At 35.6% G+C, this 1,100-nt stretch overlaps 1 protein-coding gene across 1 annotated transcript in view; it reads right to left on the bottom strand.

Moving 5' to 3' along the window:
* Positions 1 to 965, bottom strand: part of LOC107606143 (sugar transport protein 5) — a 3,676-nt gene extending 2,711 nt beyond the window's left edge. Inside the window, exons 1-2 of the mRNA XM_016308131.2 lie at positions 718 to 965; positions 149 to 468 (exon numbers count right to left, since the gene is read on the bottom strand). Coding sequence (XP_016163617.1) covers positions 149 to 468; positions 718 to 850 — 453 coding nt within the window. The 5' untranslated portion in view covers positions 851 to 965. The remainder of the gene's footprint in view (positions 1 to 148; positions 469 to 717) is intronic.

The following is a 1,100-nucleotide window of genomic DNA, read 5'->3' as shown; positions in this document are numbered from 1 at the left end:
ATAGAATAAAAATAATATTAAAAAATTAGTTAATATCAATTAAAAAATAATTAATTTTATAGCTAAAGTCTTTTAAAATATACTCTTAAGAGATATGTTAACAATTGTTTAGGAAAAAATTAAAATAAAGAAAAGAGCGTTGACTAACCTGATTAGTGAAACCAACCCCAAAGCCGAGAAGGATACGACCCAAGATGAGCATGGCAATGTTTTCAGCTCCTCCGTTGAAAGCACCGCCGACAAGGAAGGTGGCGCCACCTATCATCATGGTGATCCTGCGGCCAAGCGCGGCCGTGACTCGGCTTGCAACGAGCGACGACATCAAGCCAGCCAGATACAAAGAAGACGTGAACAAAGTAAGCACTTGACTGTCATACACACAGTACAAGTTCACTTTAGTACCAGCTGCCTTCCTCAGTATGTCTGGGAAGAACTTCTCAAGAAACGGTACCATTGTTGTCACACCTCCTGAATTTTTTATACAAACAATTGTTAGTTAACTCGTCTGGTATTTAGATTTATAATTAATATTAGCTAGGATTTAGATTTATAATTAATCTAAAATGTATGATAAATAAAATAATTTTAAAAAAATTGACTGATGTATGTAAGTCGAAAAAATTAGTTATTTAACCTTACTCATCGAATAATTATGACTTTATGAGTTATCATAATAAGAAGGCAAATTAATAACATGGGAAAAGATGAATGAAGAACCTGAAACTCCGATGTCATATCCAAAAATGAGGCCACTGGATGCAGCAACAAAGCAAGTGATGACAACTGAGAGTGTCACCCTGCCGTCGAAGCTGCCGGCCGGTGTATCAACCGCAAATCCGCCACCCGCCATTTTCTGTGAGTCTCTTTCCTTGACTCTATAAGATTCAAATAGCAGCAAGGTTTTTGCTGCTTTTGTAATTGAGTCTAACTCTGTGGAAGGACACGCTCAACAGCCGAGTGTGTGGAAACTTATTTATAGGGTCGTAGCCTGTGTACACGTTTGTCCTTTTGTAAATATTTTCATATTTTTGTTCTTTTGCAAATATCTTCATATATATGTTCATATATATATATATATATATATGAAATAAAAGGTATTA

Source organism: Arachis ipaensis, chromosome B07 (genome assembly GCF_000816755.2).
Source record: "Arachis ipaensis cultivar K30076 chromosome B07, Araip1.1, whole genome shotgun sequence".
Taxonomy (NCBI): domain Eukaryota; kingdom Viridiplantae; phylum Streptophyta; class Magnoliopsida; order Fabales; family Fabaceae; genus Arachis; species Arachis ipaensis.
Note: the sequence above shows the minus strand (reverse complement) of the source record. Positions and strands in the feature narration are given on the sequence as shown.